This window comes from Phocoena sinus, chromosome 9 (assembly GCF_008692025.1).
Source record: "Phocoena sinus isolate mPhoSin1 chromosome 9, mPhoSin1.pri, whole genome shotgun sequence".
In the NCBI taxonomy this organism is placed as follows: Eukaryota; Metazoa; Chordata; class Mammalia; order Artiodactyla; family Phocoenidae; genus Phocoena; species Phocoena sinus.
Window position 1 is genome coordinate 4967726 of NC_045771.1, and position 26182 is coordinate 4993907.

General features: G+C 39.4%; 1 protein-coding gene across 1 annotated transcript in view; it reads left to right on the forward strand.

Annotated features, from left to right (window-relative positions):
• Window positions 1–26182, forward strand: part of KMT2C (lysine methyltransferase 2C) — a 294073-nt gene that overhangs the window by 56599 nt on the left and 211292 nt on the right. Inside the window, 1 exon segment of the mRNA XM_032643218.1 lies at window positions 21437–21525. Within this exon segment, the coding sequence (XP_032499109.1) occupies window positions 21437–21525 (89 nt within the window).

A 26182-nucleotide genomic window follows, 5' to 3' on the forward strand; every position in this document is an offset into this window, starting at 1 on the left:
GGAGGCATAGACAACGCCAAGAGCTCCAGAGAAAACATCGAGTGAAATAGTTCAGATGGTGGCACCGGGCCTAGAAGGGGATACGTTGGAAGGTGAAGCATTACATGGAAAGAGGTGGCAGAATGTGGTGATTAACTGCAGTAGGAACACAAAAAAGGAAAGGGATAAACACACATTACTCAAAGCTTTTAGCCTGAGTTTTTGAGAATAGATGTCAGGAGAGGAAGACAATTTTATTTCTTTTTTTTTTTTTTTTTTTTATGCGTTACGCGGGCCTCTCACTGTTGTGGCCTCTCCCGTTGCGGAGGACAGGCTCCGGACGCGCAGGCTCAGCGGCCATGGCTCACGGGCCCAGCCGCTCCGCGGCATGTGGGATCCTCCCAGACCGGGGCACGAACCCGTGTCCCCTGCATCGGCAGGCGGACTCTCAACCACTGCGCCACCAGGGAAGCCCGACAATTTTATTTCTAAAAGCTATTCTAAAATAAATGTAGCTTATAAAAATTTTAAAAACCAAATCTTGAGATTCATGGTGTGTCTAGTTTCACTTGCCAAATTATTAAAATTATGTTGTGAATTTAAGATATTTTAAGTCCCCTATTGTAGTAGAAATAGGAGAAAATGGAAGGAACATGCGTTGGGCAGTCAGGAAGGGTGAGCAGACTGTGCTGGTCAGATGCCTAGGGGGGCTTCTCGTCCTTGGCTGATCCTTGTGGGGGCCGTGCTGTGCACTGAGTAGCGGCATCCCCTAGATGTCTTCAGATACGGCCAGTAGGCCTGGGGGTGGAGGGGCAAAAACTCTCTGCACCCCGCCGCCCCGCCATGTTGAGAACCACTGCTCTAGAGTACAGAACCAGAACTGCTAAACAGAAATTACTGGCATGCGTAGAGCAGTGTCCAACACAGAGCCAGCACTCAAATATTTGTTGAATAAATGAGTAATCACATTTTGGCTTTGAATTAAAAAACCCCAGAACTTGGTGAGTGACTACTCAAGCTGCTTTACCACGGAATGGGATGTCCATTGAGCAGTTCTTTCAGGTCTCATTTTCTAACCTGGGTTATTAAACAGATGAGGTTTTTTTCCTCTGATGTATAGTTAGTTCTGATGCTTTTTGCTGTAAAACTTTCAGAGCCTCTCTGCTGACATTTATTCAGACTTCTCAGCTTGACATTCAAGTCCTTTCTGTATCCTGGATCCATCCTGTCTGTCAGCACTTATTTGTTCTCTTCTGAATATGGCTAAATTTCACCCTCACTTCTACCTACTGTAGCCATTCCTGCTACCTGAATTACTTTCCTCTCCTCCCGTTCTCCACTTTCGTTCCTTTCCCCTTCGCTGGTCTGAAATCTTACCCATCCTTCTTTGTGAAGTCTTTACTAACCGTAAAGTGGTCTCTCTTCTCTCAAATAGATGAGTTTCTTTCACAGCACTTGAGCCATCCTGTTTATAATTTATTTCCCATGTACACACTCCTTAGGTTTGATGAATGTCTCGTATTCGTACTTGTATCTCTGTCCGGGTGTTACTGTTATGTGCTGCATGTTGATTGAAGTAGAGACTAGATGTCTTGTCTGGGATGTTGTAGGATGAATTCGTTAATTGGGGAACAAGGAGAACAAGTCCTGCTAATATTGAGATTTTATGGTACTACTTTAGGTACGCTTTTAGTCATACAGTTATGACCAAGTAGTAAATAAGTGTTCCTAAAAACTTTTTATTATGGGATTTTAAGTATATATAAAAGTAGAGATATTTTATACTGAACCCGTGTTCCCGTCACCTAGTGGTCAGTCATGTTTTGTCTGTGCTGTCACTCTTCTCTCCTCTCTTCCCCCACCCCCATTTTGAAACAAGTTCTAAATTTCAAATTATCAATACATATTTTGGTATATGACTTCTGTAAAAAACGGGTTCAACTGAAATAATGTGAAGATGGAGTTTAGAAACTGCTCAAAAAGTGGCCCTGAAGGAAGTTTCATTGGTGTTGTGAGGGCCTTATTAAGGGGTGAGTGGGAGATGAGGGAGTGGAGGAAGGCAGTGTGTGGGTTCTTTCCAGAAGAGTTCAGGAGGTTTCTTTTTCTTTTATTTTCTGGCCATGCCACACGGCACACGGGATCTTAGTTCCCCAGTCAGGGATCCAGCCCGTTTCCCCTGAGTCTTAACCATAGGACAGCCAGGGAAATCCCAGCAGAGGTTTCTTTGAAGAGGGAGAAAACTGAACAACTTTTATACATTTCATTTGATTCCTTGTAAGTTTTTAAAGGGGATAAGAGAGTTTGTGTTCTTATTTCATAAGTTGGAAAAAGAGCACAGAAAATTAAGATGCAGTCCCTAAGAAAAACAAACTCAGGACTTGTGACTTAATATACTAAAGAAAATATTTCAGAGTGAAGAAAATATTAGAAGTTTGAGTTTCTTAATTGGGTTGTCTCGTTCATAATTATTGTTTCATACTAACTGGCTAAGAAACATGAGACTGGGACGTAAATACCCAGGTGTATGCAGGTGTAAATCTAGAATTGGGTACAAAAATGAATAAACATCCGAACATCTACTTTGTACAAAGAAAGGTTCTGGCAGGTTCTGGGCAGGGCAGGAAGCCCAAAAGAAATATGTCTGCCTTAGAGAGTGTACAGTCTAGATAGGAAACAAAAAGTAAAAAAAAAACAAAACAAAAACCCAACTTGAATAGTTAATTAACAAATCACAGTTTAAATAATGATGAAAGGCATGTGTAAAAGAGATGTCAAGGTAGGACATAATTAATGCTCCTAAGTTGAATAGGCCTTGGGGGAAGAAGAGATGTGTAGTCAAGTATATTTTAGAAGTCTATAATTAAGGATTGGAGGAATGTGGGATATTTGGAGTAGAGGGAGATTCCTTTCTAAATTAGCTTTTTAAATTGTGAAATTTCACATTCTTCTACATGTAATTTTTTTGTAGCTATATATAGTTTATTTTAAAGAATAACAAGTATTTCTGTACCTACTTTATTTTTAGTATCATTATTTTTGTTTGCGGTACGCAGGCCTCTCACTGCTGTGGCCTCTCCTGTTGCGGAGCATAGGCTCCGGACCTGCAGGCTCAGCGGCCATGGCTCACGGGCCCAGCCGCTCTGAGGAGTGTGGGATCCTCCCGGACCGGGGCACGAACCCGTGTCCCCTGCATCGGCAGGCGGACCCTCAACCACTGCGCCACCAGGGAAGTCCTGTACCTACTTTATAGTCTAAGAAGAAGAATACTACCCAGTATTCTTTGAAGTCCCCTAAATGCCTCTCCCTGATCACACCCCTTCTTCCCCTCCAGAGTAATCATTCTGAAGTTTGTTTTTAATATTTTCTTTCTCTTTATAGTTCTTAAAAACCACGTTTGTATGTATCCCTATATATGTTTAGATTTGCCTGCTTTAAAACTTCATCTCAATGGAATCATATATTGTATATACTGTATACAGTCTCTGCAAATTGCTTTTATCCTTTTGTGTGATTCATCTGTGTTCATATACAGAATATGCTTTATTCATTTTCGCTTCAGGATTGAGATGTTTTTCCATGTTCCATCTTGTTTTCACCCTTCCCCTTTGGTAGTTATACATTCTATGTGTATTATTTTTCTGTCTACCTAGAAACATTAGCATAAATATTGAAGATGTAACAGAATCAGTAATTTACCTAACTCCTGAACAGTAACAACTTTAATATGCTCTGCCTCTGATCACCCTGCCTCCTGATTTACATGTTCTTGTTGTCCATCATCTTTAGTCCTTTTTGTAATCCCATAAATCAGACAGTAATATTAGTCTTCTTTCAAACAGTGTTTGTTTAGAAATAGTGACAAGTTCACTCTTTTTTTCCCCTTACCATTCCCTTTTACATCTCAGATTTTCCTTCTGGGATAATTTTCCTTCTTCCTGAAACTTCAGAAGTTAGTTGGTTGGTGTCTTTGTATGGTATAAAAATCTGTTTTGTTTTTCTAAAAAATTGTCCTCTTCTTTTTTTTTTAATATACATGAAAAGTTTTTAAAAATTTATTTATTTTTGGCTGCATTGGGTCTTCGTTGCTGTGCGCGAACTTTCTCTAGCTGCGGCAAGTGGAGGCTATTCTTCGTTGCTGTGCGTGGGCTTCTCATTGCGGTGAGTGGAGGCTATTCTTCGTTGCTGTGCGTGGGCTTCTCATTGTGGTGGATTCTTTTGTTGCAGAGCACGGGCTCTAGAGTGCAGGCTCAGTAGTTGTGGCACATGGACTCTAGAGCACAGGCTCAGTAGTTGTGGTGCATGGGCTTAGTTGCTCCGCAGCATGTGGGATCTCCCTGGACCAGGGCTCTAATCCGTGTCCCCTGCACTGGCAGGCGGATTCTTAACCACTGCGCCACCAGGGAAGCCCTGTCCTCTTCTTTGAAAGATAGTTTTACTTCTGTGTAGTATTGGTATTTTGTGTATGTGCTTGGTCACAATTTAAAATACACTTCTTACTCTCAATCATGATTAAAAACCATGCCAGTGGGACTTCCCTGGTGGTACAGTGGATAAGACTCTGCACCCCCAATGCAGGGGGCCTGGGTTCGATCCCTGGTCAGGGAACTAGATTTCCCACATGCATGCCACAACTAAGAGTTCGCATGCCACAACTAAGGAGCCCATGTGCCACAACTAAGGAGCTGGTGAGCTGCAACTAAGGAGCCCTGGAGCCGCAATGAAGGAGCCTGCCTGCCAAAACTAAGACATGGTGCAACCAAATAAATAAATATTAAAAACAAAACAACAACAACAACCACAAAAAACCATGCCAGTGCATCGAAGGTGCATACACAGGTCAACTTTACTGGGTAATACTGAGTGTTATTCAAAATGGTTTTATCAACTCACACTCCCATCAGTTAGAGTCTAAAAGTCTCTGTTGCTTTAGTTTCTTTCCACTTCTTGCTATTATCAGATTTAAAATATTTCTAATACAGTAGGTGAGAAATATCTTTTTATTTATTTTTTTATTATTTTTTTTTGCGGTACGCAGGCCTCTCACTGTTGTGTCCTTTCCCGTTGTGGAGCACAGGCTCTGGACACACAGGCTCAGTGGCCATGGCTCTCGGGCCCAGCCGCTCTGTGGCATGTGGGATCCTCCCGGACCGGGGCACGAACCCATGTCCCCTGCATCGGCAGGTGGACTCTCAACCACTGCGCCACCAGGGAAGCCCCAGAGAAATATCTTATAATATTCTAGATTTCATTTTTCTGATTATCTATAAAATTGAACACCTTTTCAATCTTATTCACTGTTTATTTTCATTTCTTCTTTGCCTTTATATTTAACTGTCTCTTCATAGCTTAAAACTGTGTTTTGTTTATAAATCTAGTCTGACAATTTTTTTCTTTCTTTTGGAGATTTTATTTCATTTACATGTTTTATAATTATTGATATATATTTGGATTTATTTTTTTGTAATTTATTTATTTTTAGCTGTGTTGGGTCTTCGTTGCTGTGTGTGGGCTTTCTCCAGTTGCGGCAAGCGGGGGCTACTCTTCGTTGTGGTGCATGGGCTTCTCGTTGCGGTGGCTTCTCTTGTTGCAGAGCACAGGCTGTAGGCGCGCAGGCTGCAGTAGTTGTGGCATGTGGGCTCAGTAGTTGTGACTCGCGGGCTCTAGAGCGCAGGCTCAGTAGTTGTGGCACATGGGCTTAGTTGCTCCGTGGCATGTGGGATCTTCCCGGACCAGGGCTCAAACCTGTGTCCCCTGCATTGGCAGGGGAATTCTTAACCACTGTGCCGCCAGGGAACCACATATGTTTGGATTTAATTCTGCTGTCTTATCTAATGCTTATTATTTGTCAAATCCTTTCCACCCCTTCCATGTTTGTTTTTATTTGATTGTTTTGTACTTACAATTTTTCTGTTGAGAAATTTGGTATTGTTTTGATTTTTTTTTTTTGGCCGCACTGCACGGCTTGTGGGATCTTAGTTCCCCGACCAGGGATTGAACCTGGTTCCATAACAGTGAAAGTGCTGAGTCTTAACCACTGGACCAGCAGGGAATTCCCTTCATTATTGATCCTTTGTAAATAAATTTCCCTTCCCCGTAATAATTTTAGTATTTTCCTGTTCTTCTATCTATAGTTCACCACAAAGCACTGTTTTGAAAATAGTTTACTGGAATGCAAGATTTTAAAAAACAGAATCAATACATTTTCTAAAAAATGACTTAATTTTTTGGGCACTTTTAGCTTTATGGAATTGCACAGAAAGTACGGTTCCCACACAAACACCCTGCTCCCTAAGAAAATTTATTTAAAAGGAAATTTCAGGCAAATAAAATGGATGTTAGAGTTCGTAATTCAAAGACCTTCTGAAAAATAGATCTTTGTGTGGGCCTCTTCCTTGTGTTGTTTTCTTTCTCCTATTTTTTGAACTGTCATTCTTAACAAATGCTTAAACTTCACAACTATCCATCATGGCAAAATTCCATACTACTATAAATCTTTGATTGCAGAGTCGTAAAACAACAACAATAAAAATCGTATGTTTAGGTATTTCTTAGAAAGTTTTATTTTTATTTATGGTAATTATATACTTCCCCCTTACTCCAGATGTTCTAGACTTTGTGAAACTTAAACTTTAGCTAAACAGTCATCCCTGTAGACACTACTTACTGTGTGTAATTATCAGCTGTAAGTACCCCTGACTATAAAGAGTTCACACTTATTATGTAGGAAGGATGATGCCAGTTTAATTGATTATGCCCATTTTGAGCTGCTGTGATGATTTTTGGCTACTTAATGGGAATGTGGTTACTCTTGATTTTTCTTTGCTTTGGCTTAATGTCCTTATTGCTACATAAATTTGCCTTGACAATTACTAGCATAGTGTTTTCGTCTTTATAATTTTCCTCCAAAGCTTTTATGACATGTGAGACTAAATAAGAGCTTTATTCTGGGCTCTGTATATAGAATATCTTTGGTATATTTGTACAAATTACACTCCTACTAGTGTTTTGCTTTCCTTTAACTGGCCAGCTGAAGGAGTTATCACTCTTTGTTAATTTGTTAGTAAAATGATATCTCCTTTAATTTCCATTTCTAAAATTGTTAGGTTGAATGTCTCGTGTTTAAAGACCGTTTCATTGTCTTTTTCAATTGCTGGCCATTCTTTGATTTTTCTGTTGAGAATTTGTTCTTTTTCTCTCTCTCTCTTTTTAAAATTTTTACTGGAGTATAGTTGACTTACAATGTTGTGTTAGTTTCACGTGTACATACATATATATATCTCCATTCTTTTCAGATTTGTTTCCCATATAGGTTATTACAGAATATTGAGTAGAGTTCCCTGTGCTATAGAGTAGGTCCTTATTAGTTATCTATTTTAGATGTAGTAGCGTGTATATGTTAATCCCAATTTCCTAATGTATCACTTCCCCGCACATTTCCCCTTTGGTAACCATAAGTTTGATTTTGAGATCTGTGAGTCTGTTTCTGTCTTATAAATAAGTTTATTTGTATCATATTTTATTAGAGTCCACATATAAGTGATATCATATGATATTTGTCTTTCTCTGTCGACTTACTTCACTTAGTATGATAATCTCTAGGTCCATCTGCCAAGTGGCCAGAATGGCCATCACCAAAAAATCTACATATAATAAATGCTGGAGAGGGTTTGGAGGAAAGGGAACCCTCCTACAGTGTTGCTGGGAATGTATATTGGTACAAACATTATGTTTTTTTCTCTTACAAAAATATTACTCTGTTGCTGTATTAGTAATATTTTTAGGAAAATTATTTAATGTTACCTAGTAAGTGACATATTTTAGGTGGCTTAAGGGTCAAATGATATTCTAACCATAGAACAGTGATGCTGTGGCTTGATATTTTATTGTGCACGTATATGGATATAATCATATACATAGATATAAATCAGGTTATTAAAGTGTAGATGAATATGTGCCCTTCATGAAACTCATGGGGAGTGAAAAATTAAAGGTCGTTCCTTGGCCCTCATTTTCCTTCCTATCTACAGAAGAAACCACTGTTACCAGTTCGGTGTGTAGCATTCTAGGTATCTTGCCCTATTTGTAAGTGTATACACATGCAAATGTACATGCTTATATGCATTTTTGTACATTTGTATACACTTATAAAAATTCATGGACTCATATATTCTGTAATGTCCCTTTTCCTCTTGAAACTGTCTTAGAGAGCTTTCTATTTTAGTGCAAATAGAAAGTACAGATACATTGTTTGTAGTGATCAGAAACTGCAAATCATTGAGTGGGTAGAGCATACTTTATTTAAATATTCCTTTGATCAGCTTTTAAGTTGTTTGTGCTATAGTGAGCATCCTTGTATATTTCCACATCTATATCTATTCTCTATATATTTATGTGCATGAGATTGGATAGATTTCTAGATGTGAAAGTGATCAAGTGGTGTGCATGTTTTATAGTTTGATAGATATTGCTGAATTGCCTTTTAGTATGTGCTGTACCATTTATATCCTTGCTCACTGTTACGAGTGAGCATTTGTCTCTTCTGTACTCCCACAGTCACTGAATATTATCACTATTCTTCATTTTCCATTTCATTGTGTGATTTCCCTGATTACTTTGTGAGGTTGAACACTTCATCATGTTTTATAGATCAGTTCATTTTATCTATCAGTTGCTTGTTTGTATTCATTGTCCCTTTTACTGTTCGGTTTATCTCTCAATTTACTTGGTTCTTCCTTTATATCCATAAGTAAAGTTTTATTATATTTCTCATTAAAGTTGTTCCTAGTAACTTGATTGTTATTGCCTCTCTTTTCATTACATTTGAATTGATTATCGCTGTTGTTTGTTTAATAGGAGGTATAGGAAAGTTGTTGATGTGTTTATATGTTACTATGGTGACCAATCTTACAGAAAACTCTGTTAGAGCTTTTCAGTTGATTAACTTGTATCTTCTAAGTAGAAGTTGGTGATGTTATCTGTCAGTGATGACAGTTTTGTCTAGTCCCTTGTGGTGTTAAAACTTCTTATTTACCTTTGTTTACCTTAATTACATAACATTCAGTCTTAGGTTACTTGGCTTTCTTTTAAAGTTTGGCTCCATATAAGATTTTTCTGTTCAGTGGGAAGCCGGACCGTAACTTGCTTTTACCTTTAGAATGATTAGGTGGTTATCTGAATTCTAGTTACTAAATTTCTAGTTTTCCTCTTGAGTTGTAGAACCATTGTATGCACTCGGCAAAGCACATATTGAGTGCCTGTGTAATGTCTGGTGCTGTTAGGTGTGGGGAGTGCAGTAGTGACTAAAGCAAAATTCCAGCCCTCATGGAGATTACATTCTATCTTAAGAGACAGATTAATAAAATAACAATAAGTGTAATGTGGGGCACAAACAAGGATGAAGCGGGGAAATGGATGGCAAGTGACAGGCCCTATTTTGTGGATTTGCTCATAAGAAAAGTTGTCTCTGAGGATGTGACATTTTAGCGAAAACCTCAGTGAAGAGAAGCCTGTGACTATCTGGGAGAAGTGTTCTAGGCAGAGGAATCCATAAATGCCAAGGCCCTGAAGTGGAACATCTTAGGTGTGTTTATGAAGCGCTAGGTGGCCAGTACAGCAGGATGGCAGAGTGTAAGGAGGAGAATGTTCACGTGTGAGGATCAGAGCTAACCAGGACAGGCACATTGTGTAGGGCCTAGTAGGACAAGAGGACTTAGGACTTCATCCTAGAGGAGAAACCGTTGGATCAACTGAGGTGGGAAACATTGCAAAAAGCAAGTTTCAGAGGGTAGGGTGTGGAGTCACATTTGGTTTTTGATGTATTAACTTTAGAGATGCTGCTGAGTAGACAGTTAAATATGAGTTGTAATTCAGTAGAGAGGTAGGAAATAGAGGAATTTGGGAGTTAACAGCATATACATAAAGAGACTGGGTGAGATTACCCAGGGAATGAGCCTTTGTATGTAGAGAAGAGATTTAACGACAGAGCCCTGGACACTCTACCATTTAGGGGTCAGTAAAGAGGAAGAGGAACCAGCAAAGGAAGTGAGAAGCAGCAACCAGTGTGGTAGAAAAATCAGGAGAATGTTATGTCCAAGAAGCCAAGGAGAAAACGAGCACTTGTCTCATGGGCATATGACAGATTGAGAATTGGCAAGTTGTAGGTGCTTGGTAGAGTAACTAGATAATTTATTGATCAAACCAAGACACCCTCCCCCCCACCCCCTTTTCTGGCTGCACCGCGCAGCACGTGGAACTTCCCTGACCAGGGATCGAACCCGTGCCTCCTGTAGTGGAAGCACAGAGTCTTAGCCACTGGACCACCAGGGAAGTCCAAACCAAGACATTTTGAATGTGACAGGAGCACAATCATTATGCGAGAATGACAGGCCGAAACTGGCACAGTCCAGGCAGACCCAGTTGTATGTCACCCTGTTCTTTAGTGACCCTGATCCCAGCCCTTTCTGTGGGATGTGGGGGAGGACATTCAGATAGAGAGGCATGGAGCTGAAGTGGAGAACGGGATACAGAACTTTTTCAGGGAGTATTGTTCTAAGGTTGGTGCGGAGAAGTGGAGCAGTAGCTGGAAGAGGATGTGGAGTCCAGAGAGGGGTTTCTTTTTTTTTTTTTTTTTAAGAAGATTGTTGTTATTGCAGTAAACTGTATGCTGATGGGACTGATTTTCAGAGTAGGAAAGGTTGATAATTCAGGAGAAGAAGGGAATAATGCAAAGTTCATGAACAGGAAAGAAAATGTGATCCGGAATACAGGTAGAGGGATTGATGTCAGCTATAGGAGCATACATAGTATGTTTAATAGGAGGGAAGGTAGAGTATATGGGAAACATTCAGGAAAATCGGAGGGTTTGGTAGGAGGATATGGAAACTCTTCTGACTACCTCTATTTTGCCATTGAATTATAACAAGCAAGTTCTATCAACTGAAGGATGTAAAATGGAGAGTCTTACTTTTTTTTTTTTTTTTTTACTTTTGGCTGCGTTGGGTCTTTGTTGCCGCGTGTGGGCTTTCTCTAGTTGCGGTGAGCAGAGGCTACTCCTCGTTGGGGTGCACGGGCTTCTCATTGTGGTGGCTTCTCTGGTTGCAGAGCATGGGCTCTAGATGGGGCTCCAGTAATTGCAGCACGTGGGCTCGGTAGTTCTGGCTCGCAGGCTCTAGTCTAGCACAGGCTCAGTAGTCGTGGCGCACGGGCTTAGTTGCTCCGCGGCATGTGGGATCTTCCCGGACCAGGGCTTGAACCCGTGTCCCCTGCATTGGCAGGTGGATTCCTAACCACTGCGCCACCAGGGAAGTCCCTTAAATGTTCAAAGACAGAAAAAGTATGAAATAAATGTCTAAGGTAATGGCAGAGTAAACTGGCCCAAGTGGAGATTGCCGGGCAGCAGTGAGGGGCTACTTGAGGTGTGAGGTTAGAAATACAAAGTGAAGTCAGTAGCCTGGCTGTGTCTTTTTCCCTCAGCTTGAATTCACAGACCAGAGTAGATGGAGGGTTAGATTTAGTAAGGATTGATGTTTTTCACAGACAAATATAATGGAATGAAATAAAAGGAAGTATTGAGGGTCTATGTAACAGAGTGATTATAACTGCTGACCATGTAATCCAAGCTGGGAAAAGAGGTATAAAGATACGGGGATGAGGAGAGGGTCCCAGTGTCAATAGCTAACAGTGAGTGCCTACCAGGGAACTGGCGCTGTAGCTGCCTTACATTCAGTCCTCAAAGTAATCCTGTGAGGTAGTGCTTTTGTACCACTTTACAGATGAGGAAATTGAGGCACTGAGTTTAAGCAGCTCATATATGGTTGTGCAGCTGGTAATTAGCCTTTTAATACAGGCAGTATGGCTCTACAATCCATACTTGTAACCGCTGTATTACATCTGCCTTTTAGCTGAACCGTGAGAAGCTGGTAGGGGAGATGAACTGGCAGATCCTGTAAGGTTGAAGATTATTGGAGTGAGGTCCTAGAGGGTGTAAAGCTCCTATGGACACAAGTATACAAATACTGTTCAAGTCCCTGCTTTCAGCCTCTTGTTTTTTTGAGAGTGTGTGGGTCAACATGTCTTGGTCCAGTGGAGTGAAATCCTGAGACAGTTAGAGGAGAGATGGTCTTGAGCTTGTAAGAATTTTTCCTTTGCCAGTTTTGATGTGTGAGGGGCTGAGTAATGGAGTTCTGACTAAAGTTATGTTTGGTAGCAAATGCAGGCACTGGTCCAAGATAGCTAGCTACCCTACCCCAACAATTTTTTTTTTTTAAAGTTGAAGTTTAGGAGGAACCAGTAGTTTTACAGACCTCGGTTCATGGGTCTTCTCCCCGTGGATCTGTTGCCCTCACCACAGTTTAGCTCTTACCAACTGAGTGACTTCGGGTAACTTATTCAACCTTTCTTAATTTCAGTTTGGTTATCTGTAAAATGGGAACGGCAATGTCTACTTCAACGGGATAGTTAAGAGGATTCAGTGAGAATAATGTACTTTAAGGTTTTCTGTTTGTTTGTTTTGTTTGGTCGTTTGTTTTTGTTTCATGTATTTTGAAGTTCTGTTGTTAAGGATACATACACATTTAGAATTAGAATTATGTGTTGTTGGGAATCAGTATTATCAATATGTAATATCCTTCTTTATCCCTGGTCATTTTTTTTTTCAGAGTTTGCTTTGTATGATATTAGCATATCCACTCCAGCTTAATTTTGATTAGTGTTGCATGGTATATGTTTCCTTAAATATGTCATTATATTTGATTTCAGTTTCAAGTAGGCAGCATATAGTTGGGACATTTTCTTTTTTAATTGATTCTGACACAATCTCTGTATTTTGAGTGGAGTGTTTTTAGGCCACTTATGTTGAATGTAATTATTAATTTGTTTTGATTTAGGCCCATCATTTGTTATTTATTTCTAGTGAGCCTTTAATTTTGGTTCTGTAATTTTTTATTTCTAAAATTTCTTCTTTACGTCTTTAGTTGCTCATACTTTCTATTTTAAGTTTTAAGAGTGTTCAGTGTCACTCATTAGAACATTTTATAATAGCTGCCTCAAAGTGCTCATCAGATAATTCCAACCTCTGTCATTTTATCATTAGCCTTTTTTGTTCATTGTACTTTTTCGTGTGATTTGATATTTTTGTAGTTCTTTATGTATCAAGTAATTTGGATTGTTTCTTGAACATTTTAGATATTATAAGACTGTGTGTTTTAAAAACATGGAGAATGGTGGTAATTTTGACTTAGCAGGCACTTGGCCTGTGTAGGTCCAAGCTACAGGTTTCAACCAGCCTTTTGTGGGCTTGTAGTAAGGTCAGTTTAGTTTTCAAAGCCTTTTGCAGGACTTGTTTCTATTTGTACTGTGTGTGCAGTACCAAGTAATCAGTCTGGGACCTGGCCAGAGGTCTGTTAGCTCAGTTCTGAAAGGCTTTCTTATACTAATTAGGATCAGGTCCACCCATGGGCAGGTTGTTGGTCAGGTCAGGTGAGCTCTCTCATTTTATGCACCTCAGCAGTCATTCCTGGGTTTCAGAGTTCTTTGAGTTCAGGCCAGGAGATACTGGAGAGGTAAAATGGAAGTAAACTTAGTGATACTTTGGTAGTACTTTGAATTTTGGTGTCTGTTCCTGAACAACCTGCTGTTGTATGTCTTTAAGGAAACTCAAATAGCTGTTTTGTGAATTATTTACATGTTTTATAGTTACTCAGTGAGAGAAAAAGTTTGGCATATATTCCTTCATCTCATTTAGAGCTGGAGCCCCGTGATAATCTTTTGTTTGGGACTTTTATGTGTGTTTTTAAATCGAAAAATAGGTTGTAATTTTATTTTCTTTCATTACCATTGTTTTGACTTGGTATGTATGACAATTATAATATCTGCAAAAAATGGGTAGTAGAGTGTTCCTTTTTTATTCTATGGAACAGGTCTCTGTTTATGATGGATATTGGTTTTATACAGTGTCTTTGATTTTGTTGTCAGTGGAATGCCAGCCTCATAGAATCAGTTGGAAAGTGTTTCCTTCTCCATTATTTACAGAAGATAGTGCAGGATTAGTATTATTTCTTAAAAGTTTCATGGAATTCATCAGTAAAGCCATTTGGGATTGGATTTTCTTTGTGTGAAGGTTTATACTTACAAATTCAATTTTTAAAATAGATAACTGGGTTATTCTATTTCTGGGTTTTCTATTTCTATTTCTATTCTTAAGTCATTTTTGGTAATTTGTGCCTTCCAAGGATTTTGGTCCATTTCATCTACGTTGCTGATTCATTGACATAAAATTATTTATAATATAATGTCATTGTCCTTTTAATGTGTGTGGTTTCTCTAGTGATGACCCCTGTTTCAGATTTTCTGTTGGTAGTTTGTGAGGGTTTTTTTGTTTGTCTCTCATTTCTTGATCATTTTTGCTTGAGAGTCATCTATTTTATTCTTTCAAAGAAGTATCTTTTGGTTTCATTGATGTTTAAAAAAATTGTTGTGCTTTTATATCATCGATTTCTGCTCTTTATTATTTCTTCCCTTCTATTTATTACAGGCTTGATTTGATTTTCATTTCTCAAATAGAGGCCTGTATTACTATTAGAGTTGAGCTGTTATTTTCTGATTTAACTATTTTTTTTTTTTTTACTGTTTATTTTTATTGAGGTGAAGTTGATGTACTATATTACAGAAGCTTCAGGCGTAGAAAATAGTGATTCACAATTGTTTTACAATTTTTAAAGGTTATATTATTCAGTTTATAGTTATTATAAAATATTGGCTATATTCCCTGTGTTGTACTGTATATTCTTGTAGCTTATTTATTTTATATATAGTTGGTACCTCTTAATTCCTTGATATAGGAATCTTACATCTTGACCCTGATACAACTATCTTGCCCTTGATATAACTATTTAAGTAAGTTTCCCTCGTTCACTGCTTACCTGAATCTTAAAAATTTTGAAATGCTGTGTTTTCATTTTCATTTAGCTCAAGCTATTTTTAATTTCCTTGTCATTTCTTTCTTGACTAGTGGCTTATTTAGAATTGTATTGTTTACTGAATATTTGAGGATATTGCATACATCTTTTTTGTTTGTTTACAGTTTAATTCTCTTATGACCAGAGAACATGTTCTGTATGATTTCAGTCTTCTAAAATTTGTTGAACTTTGTTTTAAGGCCTACAATGTGGCTTATTCTCTGGATTGTGTGCTTGGAAAGAGTAGGTATTCTCTTGTCATTAGGTAGGGTGTTCTATAACTGTCAACTAGGTCCATGTGGGTTGGTAGTAGTCTTAAGTCTTCTGTCTCTTTATGGAGTTTTGTGTCTACCTGTAGCAATTATTGAGCAGAGTGTTGCAACATCCAGATGTAACTGTGGGTTTAAATATTTCGCCTTGCAGTTATGTATTTTGAAACTTTGCTATTGAGTGCATACATATTTAGGACTGTTATCTCCTTGATGAAGGTTCTTGTTTTCTTAATTTAATCTGATAAAATTTGCCTTTGAATTATTGTGTTAAGACCATTTACACTTAACGTAATTATTTATGTGGATGGGTTTAAATCTACTTGCACTTTGTTTTATATTTGTTCGTTTTTTCCCATTTTATCCTTTGTTTCCTTTTATTCATTTCCTGTGTTTTTTGGGTTAATTGAATATTTTTTTTAGGATTCTATTTTATCTCCATTTGACTAATAAGCTGTGTGTTTGTGTGTGTGTGTGTTTACAAAGCAGTAGCTCTAGGATTTACGTTACACATTTTTAACTCATCAGCGTCTACTTTCAATTAATATCAGTTCAGATATAATAAAAAGCCTGTACATCAGTATACTTTTACCCTCCAGTGTTTTGAACTATTGTTGCCATATATTTAAATTTTATGTATATTATGAAATCCACAATAAATAAATAAATAAATAAATAATTTATTTATTTATTTGTGGTACGCGGGCCTCTCACTGTTGTGGCCTCTCCCGTTGTGGAGCACAGGTTGCGGAGCACAGGCTCCGGGCGCGCAGGCTCAGCGGCCATGGCGCACGGGCCCAGCTGCTCCGCGGCACGTGGGATCCTCCCAGACCAGGGCACGAACCTGTGTCCCCTGCACCGGCAGGCAGACTCTCAACCACTGCGCCACCAGGGAAGCCCCTCATAATAAATTGTTTTTGCTTTGAACAGTGAGTTAACTTTTAAAGAGATTTAAAAATAAGTCTTTTATATTTATTCACATAGTTGTCATTTCCATCACTCTTTATTCATTTCCATAGACGAATTTTGATCCAAACTTTTATTGAGTATTATTTTCCTTTTTTTCTGAAGAATTTCCTTAATGTGTCTTCTAATGAAGGTTTTTTGGTGAAGAATTTGTTTAGCATTTGTTTGAAAAAAGTTTTAGATTACTATTATCTATGTATCAATCTATGGCTGTGGTGGGTCTTTGTTTGCTGCACGCTGGCTTTCTTTAGTTGCGGTGAGCTGGGGCTACTCTTTGTTGCAGTGCACAGGCTTCTCATTGCAGTGGCTTCTCTTTGTTGCGGAGCACGGGCTCTAGGGCACACGGGCTTCAGTAGTTGCAGCACGCATGCTCAGTAGTTGTGGCTTGTGGGCTCTAGAGCGTAGGCTCAGTAGTTGTGGCGCACGGGCTCAGTTGCTCCATGGCACGTGGAATCTTCTCGGACCAGGGCTTGAACCCGTGTCCCCTGCATTGGCAGGCGGATTCTTAACCACTGTGCCACAAGGGAAGTCCCTACTATTGTTTCTGAAGGATACCTTTTGCTGCATGTTTTATTCAAGGTTTATGTGGTTTTTTTTTGTTTGTTTTTTTCTTTAATCTTTTTCCATGCACTTTTAAATATGTTGTTTCACTGTCTTCTGGCTTAACGTAGTTTCAGATGAAAAAGTTCCAGTTATTCTTATTTTTGTTACCCTGTAAACAGTATGTCTTTTCGGGGGATTGCTTTTAAGCTTTTCTTTTTATTACTGTTAAGTAAAGAGACTATTAAGTGCCTTACTGATGTGTATGTATGTGTCTGTTAGGGATTTTGTTGTGCTTCTTGTGTCCGTCAGGTTTTGTTTTGTTTTGTTTTTAATTTGCAAGATTTTGTGGCTGTTATTTCACTAAATATTTTTCCTGTTCCCTTCCCTCCATCCAACCTAACACCTATTAGACTGGTTGTTATCATCCCACAGGACACTGCATGCAGCTGTGTTTGTCTTTTTTCACTTTGTCCTTTATTTTGGGAAGGTTGGTTTTTTTGTTTGTTTGTTTGTTTGCTCTTTGCTGTGTCTTTAAGGTCAATCATCTTTTCTTTTGCAATTTCTAATTAAATGTTAATCTTTCAAATTTTCATTTGATGTCATCTTTTGATGTTACTTCTATTAGTTACACTTTGTTAACATATTAAATTACCTTCCATTTCTCTTCTCCCTTCATGTTTTCCATATTCAATAAGATATGAGGCATACTGATAATAGCTGGTTTAATATCCATGCTTATCCCTCTATTGTCTCTGTTGTTTTGTTTCTATTGCTTGATTTTTCTTCTGGTTATGACTCATATTTTCCTGCTTTTTTGTTTAACTTATAAATTTTTATAATGCCACACATTTTGACTTTGTTGTTATTATTTGTTTTTGGCTGTGCTGGGTGTTCGGGCTTTCTCTAGTTGCGGCGAGCGGGGGGCTACTCCTCCTTATGTTGTGTGTGCTTCTCATTGCGGTGGCTTCTCTTGTTGTGGAGCACGGGCTCTAGGCATGTGGGCTTCAGTAGTCGTGGCATGTGGGCTCAATAGTTGTGGCGCAGAGGCTTAGTTGCTCCGTGGCATGTGGGATCTTCCCAGACCAGCGATCAAACACATGTCCCCTGCATTGGGAGGCGGATTCTTTTTTTTTTTTTAAAGGGAATTCCTTTATTTTTATTATTTATTTATTTTTTTGGCTGTGTTGGATCTTCGTTTCTGTGTGAGGGCTTTCTCTAGTTGCGGCAAGCGAGGGCCACTCTTCATCGTGGTGCGCAGGCCTCTCATTGTCTGCAGCCTCTCTTGTTGTGGAGCACAGGCTCCAGACACGCAGGAGCCTGTAGTTGTGGTTCACGGGCCTAGTTGCTCCGCGGCATGTGGGAGCCTTCCAGACCAGGGCTCGAACCCATGTCCCCTGGATTGGCAGGCAGATTCAGCCACTGCGCCATCAGGGAAGCCCAGAGAAGCGGATTCTTAACCACTGCGCCACCACCAGGGAAGTCCCTTTTGTTGTTGTTGAGAGGTAGATTTTGTTATAATACTTTGACAAGTGTTAAACTTTTTGGTTTTTTTTTTCGGCTACCAGTTGAATTAGTTGTGGATCATTTTGATTCTGTTGATATTTTGTCAGCTGTTTTAGGGATGGTCTAGAATAGCATTTGTTCTAGGCTTCATTTAGCCCTGTTCCTAAAGGTGTGTTCTGAATACATTATATATAGTCATTGAGGTCTTGGCACTCTGGCTAAAGGGAACATGTTTGACTTCTGGCTCTCTGTGAGCTCTGGGACTTGTTCGTGTTGCAGCTCTTCTGTAATGGTTCTTTCCTTGGAAGCTGTTCCTTTTCAGCCTTGTGAGGTTTTATACCACAACTGTACAGTTTGGTATTCAGGCAAAAACTCAAGGGTACCCTTATGCAGATTTCTGGAGCTTTTTCTCTGCACAGCTCGCTCCTACTGTGTACTCTGTTCTACAAATTCTAGCGTCCTTTATCACCCTTAACGGATGATTGAGCGTATGAATGCAATATGGAAATATAAAATATATTTATTTTATTTTTGACTGTGTCGGGTCTTAGTTGTGGTACGTGGGATCTTCATTGCAGCATATGCGTGATCCTTTGCTGAGGTGGGGCTCCTTGCTGTGGTGCTCAGGCTTCTCTAGTTGTGGTGCATGTGCTCTCTAGTTGTGGCCTGCGTGCTCAGTAGTTGCGGTGCACGGGCTTAGTTGCCCTGAGGCATGTGAGATCTTAGTTCCCCAACCAGGGATCGAAACGCGTGTCCCCTGCATTGGGAGGCAGATTGTTGACGCGTGTCCCCTGCATTGGGAGGCAGATTGTTGACCACTGAACCACCAGGGAAGTCCCTCTAAAGTTTTTTTTTTAAGTTAAACATAACTTAAACATAACTACTACTACTTAAACATAACTATTTGCCTAATAAAATCTAAAAATAATTATTCTCTCTTTTTCTATGAACAATAAAATCAACCTTAGTCCTGATAACCCTTTCTCATCAGGTTTTTGTCATCTCTTATTTGTTCTGCCTACTTTCCCCCTTCCCTTCATGAATGATGCTGTTTTGGCTGCTTGACTTGGTGTGTTATATTGGCAAATTTCTCATATTAAATTATACTTGCATTCTCATTATATTTATTGGTATTCTTTTCATCCATAGTTTTTTGGATATGTTAGGATTTTGCTTCGGTTATTTCCTTTTAATTTTTTTCTGTGGGATGAGGATGACTTTTTTTTTTTTTTTTGCGGTACGCGGGCCTCTCACTGTTGTGGCCTCTCCCGTTGCGGAGCACAGGCTCCGGACGTGCAGGCTCAGCGGCCATGGCTCACGGGCCCAGCCGCTCCGCAGCATGTGAGAACTTCCCAGACCGGGGCACAAACCCGTGTCCCATGCATCGGCAGGCGGACTCTCAACCACTGCGCCACCAGGGAAGCCCGAGGATGACTTTTTGACAGTGTGTAGTATTGCACTTATTAAACTATTTGGACTTTGATTGCTTTAACTTAAAAAAATTTTTATATCTCCTTTATTGGTTTTGATGGATTAATATCCTTTTAAAGATAAGATTTAGGGCTTCCCTGGTGGCGCAGTGGTTAAGAATCCACCTACCAATGCAGGGGACACGGGTTCAAGCCCTGGTCCGGGAAGATCCCACATGCCGCGGAGCAACTAAGCCCGTGCGCCACGACTACTGAGCCTGTGCTGTAGAGCCTGCGAGCCACAACTACTGAAGCCCGCGTGACTAGAGCCTGTGTCCCACAACGAGAGAAGCCACCGCAGTGAGAAGCCCACACATCACAATGAAGAGTAGCCTCTGCTCCCCACAACTAGAGAAAGCCTGCGCGCAGCAACGAAGACCCAACGCAGCCCAAAATAAATAAATACATAAAATTAAAAAAAATGATTTAAATAGGTTTCCTGTTATTTAAAAGTGTTTTTTGCTTTACCTTTTCATATTATTTTTCTCTATTTTTTATTGTTTTCAACTCTTTAAGTATTTTTCAAATAAATACTGTGTTCGTTTGTACTTTTTCTTTTCAAGTAATGAAATAATTTAAAGCTCTGATATTATCTGAATACTGCTTTGTCAATTTCTAAGTTTTTAAAAATATGTAATGTCTTTATTTTTTCTTTCTTATTTTATGTGTTTAAAAACTGTTTTTGCCTGACTTCTATCCTTTATGAGACCTCAGAAACTTTAAAGGTCTTTGCAGTTAATTGCATTGGGTAAGAGAATTGTACTTTACCATGATTCTTTTTTTTAAAAACATCTTTATCGAAGTATAATTGCTTTACAATGTTGTGTTAGTTTCTGCTGTATAACAAAGTGAATCAGCTATATGTATACATATCTTCCCATATCCCCTCCCTCCCTATCCCACCCCTATAGGTGGTCACAAAGCACTGAACTGATCTTACCATGACTCTTATGTTTATTTTACTTTACTGAAGTGTTTATAAATTAAAATCCATCACACTTGTAAGGCAAGTGTGATTAGATCATGCTTAATAGTTAGATTTTTTTGTTTTTTGGTGGGGGTGGTTTGCAGGAGTGTGCCTCACTTTCTCCTTAAGGGGTAGGTGTCTTAAAAATGCAGACGTCTGGGCATCACTCCTCAATTTCATTAGATCTAGAAGTGTAACCTGGTGTGTGAACTTTGAACCCACTAGGTAGTTAAAAACCACTACTGTAGGGCTTCCCTGGTGGCGCAGTGGTTGAGAGTCTGCCTGCCGATGCAATGGACACGGGTTCATGTCCTGGTCCGGGAAGATCCCACGTGCTGCGGAGCGGCTGGGTCCGTGGGCCATGGCCACTGAGCCTGCGCGTCCGGAGCCTGTGCTCCGCAACGGGAGAGGCCACAGCAGTGAGAGGCCCGCGTACCGCAAAAAGAAACGCCAAAAAACAAAAAAGCAAAACCACTACTGTAGACAGAGGGAGTGATCTCAAGGTCTGGTAAAAGAGGGGAAAACCTAGCCTGGAGAATACTTACAGAAGTGAGTTATGATGACACAAACATATTAATATGGCCCTGTCCCCACATTTAGGTATAAGGAAGGGCTGAATATGTGGGAAAAATGACTGTAAAGTGTGATACTTACTATTTGATATGGTAAAGTAAAGGAAAAATTGCCTAAATTATTTTGTGTACCTTCAACTTGTGCTTTATTTTGAGTATAATTCTAAGATTTAATGTGTAACATTTAATTATATGTTTATTTCTTTGTCCATAGGCCTCGAAGTAGAGGAAAAAGTACAGTGGAAGATGAGGACAGCATGGATGGGCTGGAGACAACAGAAACAGAAAATACTGTGGAAACAGGTTTCAGAACTTAATTTAAAAATTTACAGAATAATTTATATAGTTAGCCGTCGTCTATACACCGAGTTCTAAAACTTCCACGTGCTAGAGTAGTTTAATAAGTAATGACAAAGTGATAAAACTGAGTTTCTCCCTTTTTTTCCCCTAAAGCTCTGATTTAGTAGAAATTGCTTAATCTCTGTAGAGAAATATTTTATTAAAGCAAAATTAAAACTGGAATAAACAGTAATTCCAGGCCATTCATATCATATCTCATGGGAGATGTCTGGCTTATGAACCATCTAGTGTTTGTTTATTGTGTTAGTATATATGTGAGGAAAAAATATGTTCCATTAGCAAATGATACTGTGAAATGCTGCGTGAGAGCAGAGCAAATACTTCCTAGTCTACGGGACTTTTAGGTGCCTTAAATAAGCTAATGTGTGTTTTGCATCTGCAAAAGGAAAATAGAATAGGTTGCCCAAAGTAGTTTCCAAAGTTTACACCAAGTTAGTGATTTAATGAGGTGTCAATGGGACTAGGTTTCATATTGTGTTCACAGGATATCTACGCGCGATGGTCTGTCATTGTCAGTATTTTTACAGTTGTTGTTTAGACATAGTTGATAGGCTTTTTCTCTGATGTTGAATGTCACCACCTTGATGCTTACAGAATGTCATACAGTTTTTAGAGAAAATTAGAAATTGCTGTATCTTTTATAATATAATTTTCCATGAAATACTTTTGGTTGTCAAATGTGTTGCTATTATATCCATGTAATTCTTGGAAAAGCCTTCAAACGTTCTGCAGTTCTCATTCCTTTTTCCCATAGAGTCTAGTTAAGAAGAGTGACAGGAGAGAAGCTTGTAAGTTCAGAATTCTACATTTTACCCTTTGGTGTACATTCATTACCACATTATTTATTTATTTTTATAAATTTATTTATTTATGTTTTTTTTGGCTGTGTTGCTGCATGCAGGCTTTCTCTAGTTTCGGTGAGCAGGGGCTACTGTTCATTGCGGTGCGCGGGCTTCTCATCGCGGTGGCTTCTCTTGCTGCCGAGCCTGGACTCTAGATGTGCGGGTTTCAGTAGTTGTGGCATGCAGCCTTCAGTAGTTGTGGCTCGTGGACTCTAGAGTGCAGGCTCAGTCGTTGTGGCGCACGGGCTTAGTTGCTCCGCCGCATGTGGGATCTTCCCACACCAGGGCTCGAACTGGGGTCCCCTGCACTGGCAGGCAGATTCTTAACCACTGTGCCACCAGGGAAGCCCCTCATTACCACATTACTTTAAACTTGGGTTTATATAAGTTCTCCACTAGTTATTTTTCATAGCTTTTCCCCTTAATTTAAATTTTTTCTGTACTTTGTACCGTTACTTTCTTGTGAAAAGTTTTTTGTAATTTTAAGTGACATTTGCGGTGTAACGATTACTTGCAAGTCCCTTTAAGCCAGTGCTCTAAGACTGTCCACAGGTCCCTTTTGGTTGCACTTACCAGAAGTCTCCTTGAGTACTCTGTCTTGTTCTCTGAAGATTTAGCACGTCCCTTTCCATTTTCCTCTCTTTCTCCCATTGTCAATTTTAATAATCTATTCAACACCCAGACCTTGTAGCTCCTTGATTTCCTCAAAATCCTCTTCTCCAGCCCACCTCAGTCACTCATTCTTATGGGCAAACTTTAGCCTTTATCACTGTATCACTTACTAGGACACTTGCTGTTTCACTTCCAAAGTCTCAGTTTCAACTGTCCTTACTATGCCTCTTCTTTCACTAGCTCACTTTTTCCTAATATCCGCACCACAGAAATTCTTCAGACACACTGAATTCTCCAGCTCAGTGATCTTACTGATGGGGTCTGTCAGCCTCCTTTTCTAGTTCAGATTTCGTTATCCAGTATTGTAGCTGTTCCGTTATGCACCCTAAACTCCTTTGCCATCCTCCCACTATTTTGCTTTCATAGGAAAACTCAGACTGCATTTTAGCAGTGAAAAGGGCTGGAGAAAACCATAAACTTGCTGACTGGTGGCATTTTAAATTTATGACCTCAAATCTCAAGTGGGTCATGATTGCTATCCTTCACTCATTATAGTCTACTTAGAATTCCCACTCCCATTATCAGGGATAATTCTTTCACCACCTTTTCTTCTCCCTTCAAACTTCTGACACCTCATTTTTCAGTTGATGATCTTGCTTATTTCAATGAAAAAATAAATAGAGGCAATCAGGAAAGAAATTCCACATTCATCCGCAATCAGATCTTCTTTCTTGCTTGTGTCTCTGTCCATCTATTTTATTATACCTTCCTAACTTAAAGTGGGATGAAAAGTCTCTGGGGTCATCTGCAGCCAACTCTTCTACCTGCGTCCTGGATTCTGTCCCGTTTGCGCCTTCGGTTTTCCTTGGTTTCTGGTATCAAGAATTTTCTCTCTCAGTGAAATCATTTCCATTAGTATTAGCATTTGTTGCAGTATCACCCTTCTTAAACATAAGTAACTTCTCGTGGTCAGCTACCCCTTTTAGCTACCATATTGCACCTTTGCTCATCTTTATAGCAAAAGCCCTTGAAAGAATTGTCTATACTTATGGTTGTTACTTATTTTTGACCATGTTTTCATGAACCTACTCCCGTCAGGCTTTCTTCCTCCTGCTCTCCCAGAGCTGGTTTTGATTTCATATTTTGCCAAAACCACTGTTCAGTCTCTGTCCTCCTGAGGTATTCAGTGTCATTTTCACACGGCTAACCATTTTCAGGAGGAAAACCTTTTGTTTTAATTTGGCTTTTTCCGGACGCCACATTCTCTTGCTTTTTCCTATCTCACTGATCTCTTTTGCTCATCTCACAGATTAGGTGGTCTCATTTAGTTCAGTTGCTTTAAATATTATCTATGTGCTGGTAACTCTAAAAATTATATTACCAGCACTTTTCTTGCTTTGAACACAACCAGTGTCTTCAGCTTACTTCTTAACATCTCCTCTTCGATGTCTTAAGAGGGTCTCAAACTTAATGTGTCTTCTGTGGAACTGTTTACTGTTGTCCCAAAACCTTCTGTTCGTCCAGTGTTCCCACCTCAGTAAATGACATCGTGGATTGTTCAGCCTCGAAATAAGGAGCCTGTTGGAAAATGCTCTGGGCTTTACCTTGATAATCCTGCCTGATTTCAGTCACCTCTCATCTCCTCCTCTGCTGTCGCTCCAGAACTAGTCACCACCACTGCCTGTGTGGACTGCTGCAGGAGCTTCCCAATTGGTCTTGCTGCTTTTACTCTCACTCCATTCTAGTTTTGTTCTTCATGTAGTACTGGAGTGAGCTTTTAATTAAAACCCAAAGTAAGAGTGTTTTATTTCCCTTCTGTAAACTATTCAAGGCCTCCAGGGATACTTAAAAGAAAACCTAAAGTCCATATATGATCTTCAAGCTCTACTGACCTTGGCTACCTGTCCAGCCACATCTCCTGTCTTCCCCTTGCTCTCTGGGCTCCAGCCATATTCCTTTTTCAGGCACTTGAACTTTTTGTCTTCTTTGCTTGGAACGCCTTTCTCCCAGATACTCATGGAACTTTTTGCTGTACGTCAGTCAAATTTCTACCCAGTGCTGTCTTGTTGGAGAGGCCTTTCCTGACCAGCCTGTCGAAAAGCAGCACTTGTCGTGCTCTATCCTCTTCTCCTGCTTTACTTCTCCTCCTAGTATTTAACAGATATGACATTATAATTCATATTTGTTTGTGTGCCTTTCATACTAAAACATAAACTTCATGAGGTCAGGGATTTGTCTTGTTCATTGATTTATTCCCAGTGCCCAGAATACTTCCAGGCATATGATAGGCATTGATGCTGTGTGTGTGTATATATATTTATATTTATATTTATCCTGTCCTTCCATATGAAAGTTAAATAAGCCAATTGTGTTAGTCTTTGCTCTGTCTTTGTGCTTGGAAAGGACCCTTTGTCCAGTTCCTTTAGTGAACACATAGGGCAAGGAGAATAGTAAAGAAAAGGATAAAGAACAATTGTTAAAATTACCAACTGCAATCAAAGAGAAGAGTTTCGTAAATTTCTAATCAATTTAAAAGCACATTCCAGTGACTGCAAGACTTTGACATCTCTGCACGTCTCCAGGCCCAGGATTTATTGGAAGGTCTCTTACTCTGTGAATTGTGTGCCTTGACACATTTCTTTAACGATTTGTAGTAATTTAAGAGTATTAATTAAAATGAGTACTCTTTTAAGGTGTGTGTGTGTGGGGTGAGGGTAAGTGACGGGAATGAGTATCCTACAAGTGGTCATTGGGAAAGTAGCAAGAATTCTCACAAGTTTTTATGGTAAGAAAAATCCTCTCTTTTGGAGGTGGTGCGACTGTTGCCAGTTCTGCGTCCATTTTTCTTTATGAATAAAATCAACTTGAATGAAGTGCTAGTTACTTGAGGAGAGAAATTCCACTTTTCTTTGAGAGTCATTATATAATCAGGGCTTTGCAAACTTGTTTTAGTTAATTATAATTGGTTAATTATGATTTAGCTAATTATAATTAAACCTTTTTTTTTTTTAAACTGCTGAAGTTGTCATTGTGTGGCTAGTGGGAGTCCCTTTTTGTCTGGCTTCTTAATCCTTTTTAATATCTCAAAGTGTTTCAAAGCTATTGCTCGTTGGCAAGAATATTTTTCAGGCCCATCTTTAATACTC